The following is a 1,638-nucleotide window of genomic DNA, read 5'->3' on the forward strand; positions in this document are numbered from 1 at the left end:
AGAGAGAGAGAGAGAGAGAGAGAGAGAGAGAGAGAGAGAGAGAGAGATTAAGAGATTAAGAGCTGTCCTCTCTGGGTTGGTGGGGCATACCTCAAATCCTACCACTCGGGAAGGATGAAAATCAGGCCAGCCTGAACTACATAGTATGAGAGCCTGACAAAAACTAAATAAAATAAAACAAGATAATAAAACATCCAGCCATGCCTGCTGAATACTCAGGACATTAAATTGAATTGATCAGAGGGAAGAGCCTTTCTGAAGAGGTGTTCTGAAAAGGCTCCTCCCAGGGCGGACAGTGGAGTCTTCCCTCAGCCCTGCTGAGTCCCTCTGATCTCTTGTCCTCCTCAGGTCCATGCCTCCCGCAGCAACAACATGTGCATCGTAGGTGGATTCACACAGATGATTCGAGAAGGGGGAGCCAAGTCACTCTGGCGCGGCAATGGCATCAATGTCCTCAAAATTGCCCCTGAGTCGGCCATCAAATTCATGGCGTATGAGCAGGTGAGCACTTGGGAGGGGTGCCAGCTGGCAGCTCCTTACGGTCTGAGGTCCCTGAAACTAGAGCCAGTGTTTGTACCCGAAGGACACAAGATCAATGGCCTGGGCATGACCCCAGCTCTCTTACTACCCCCTTCCATTTAGGGACAGCATAGGTAGTAGCTGTAAGAGGAAGGGTGGGGCCAGAAGTGCTGTGGCCCAGGATGCATCTCTTTGTTTTTCTCCTATTTTAGATGAAACGCCTTGTTGGTAGTGATCAGGAGACGCTGAGGATCCACGAAAGGCTTGTGGCAGGCTCCTTGGCCGGGGCCATTGCCCAGAGTAGTATCTACCCAATGGAGGTAAGGGCCACCAATCCTGGAGTGGGCAATACGCACGGGACACAAAGAGGAATAGGCTGTGTTCATGCTTCTTGATACTCTCATTGTAGGTTCTAAAGACCCGAATGGCCCTGCGGAAAACAGGCCAGTACTCAGGCATGTTGGACTGTGCCAGGAGGATCTTGGCTAAAGAGGGTGTAGCTGCCTTCTACAAAGGCTACATCCCCAACATGCTGGGGATCATCCCCTATGCTGGCATCGACCTAGCTGTCTATGAGGTGAGGCCCTCTTGACAATAGCGCCTGGGACAGAGAGGGAGATAGAGCACCTGCCTGTTCCAACACCCTCTGTGATAGAGATGCTGAGATGAGAGATAGCAGTCAGCTCCTTACTGCAGTGGTCTCCTGTTACCCTCCTCCTCCTGCACAGCAGGCCCGAACACTGTTGCAGGTTCTGTCCCCTCTAAAGATCCAGAGATTCAGCAGGCAGACCCAAGAACAGTGGCCGCTGGGGGCTCACATATCTCCACAGACTTGGGAGCACAGCACGCCCTCTGCCTCCATTCTGCTTCCTGTCTTAGCCAAGAACCTCAGTGACAATGGATGGCAGAGGGAGGCAAGGCAGGAGTTCCGCAAGGCCCAGGCCAAGTGAGTCAGGTTACTTTGGCTTCTCAGATCCCACGTGATAGGAAACAGCTTTCCTGAGGAAAAGGTTCTAAAGACCCGAATGGCCCTGCGGCCATTCTATCTCTCCCGCACTCCCACACACACATGCACACACACACACACACACACACACACACACACACACACACACACAC

At 52.4% G+C, this 1,638-nt stretch overlaps 1 protein-coding gene across 3 annotated transcripts in view; it reads left to right on the forward strand.

The window, feature by feature from the left end:
- Window positions 1-1,638, forward strand: part of Slc25a25 (solute carrier family 25 member 25) — a 37,367-nt gene that overhangs the window by 33,547 nt on the left and 2,182 nt on the right. For all 3 annotated transcript variants that reach the window (XM_028756896.1, XM_028756897.1, XM_028756899.1), the window contains 3 exons: window positions 349-501; window positions 732-839; window positions 929-1,096. In XM_028756896.1, the coding sequence (XP_028612729.1) occupies window positions 349-501; window positions 732-839; window positions 929-1,096 (429 nt within the window). The remainder of the gene's footprint in view (window positions 1-348; window positions 502-731; window positions 840-928; window positions 1,097-1,638) is intronic.

This window comes from Grammomys surdaster, unplaced genomic scaffold (genome assembly GCF_004785775.1).
Source record: "Grammomys surdaster isolate TR1022 unplaced genomic scaffold, NIH_TR_1.0 126133, whole genome shotgun sequence".
NCBI lineage: Eukaryota > Metazoa > Chordata > Mammalia > Rodentia > Muridae > Grammomys > Grammomys surdaster.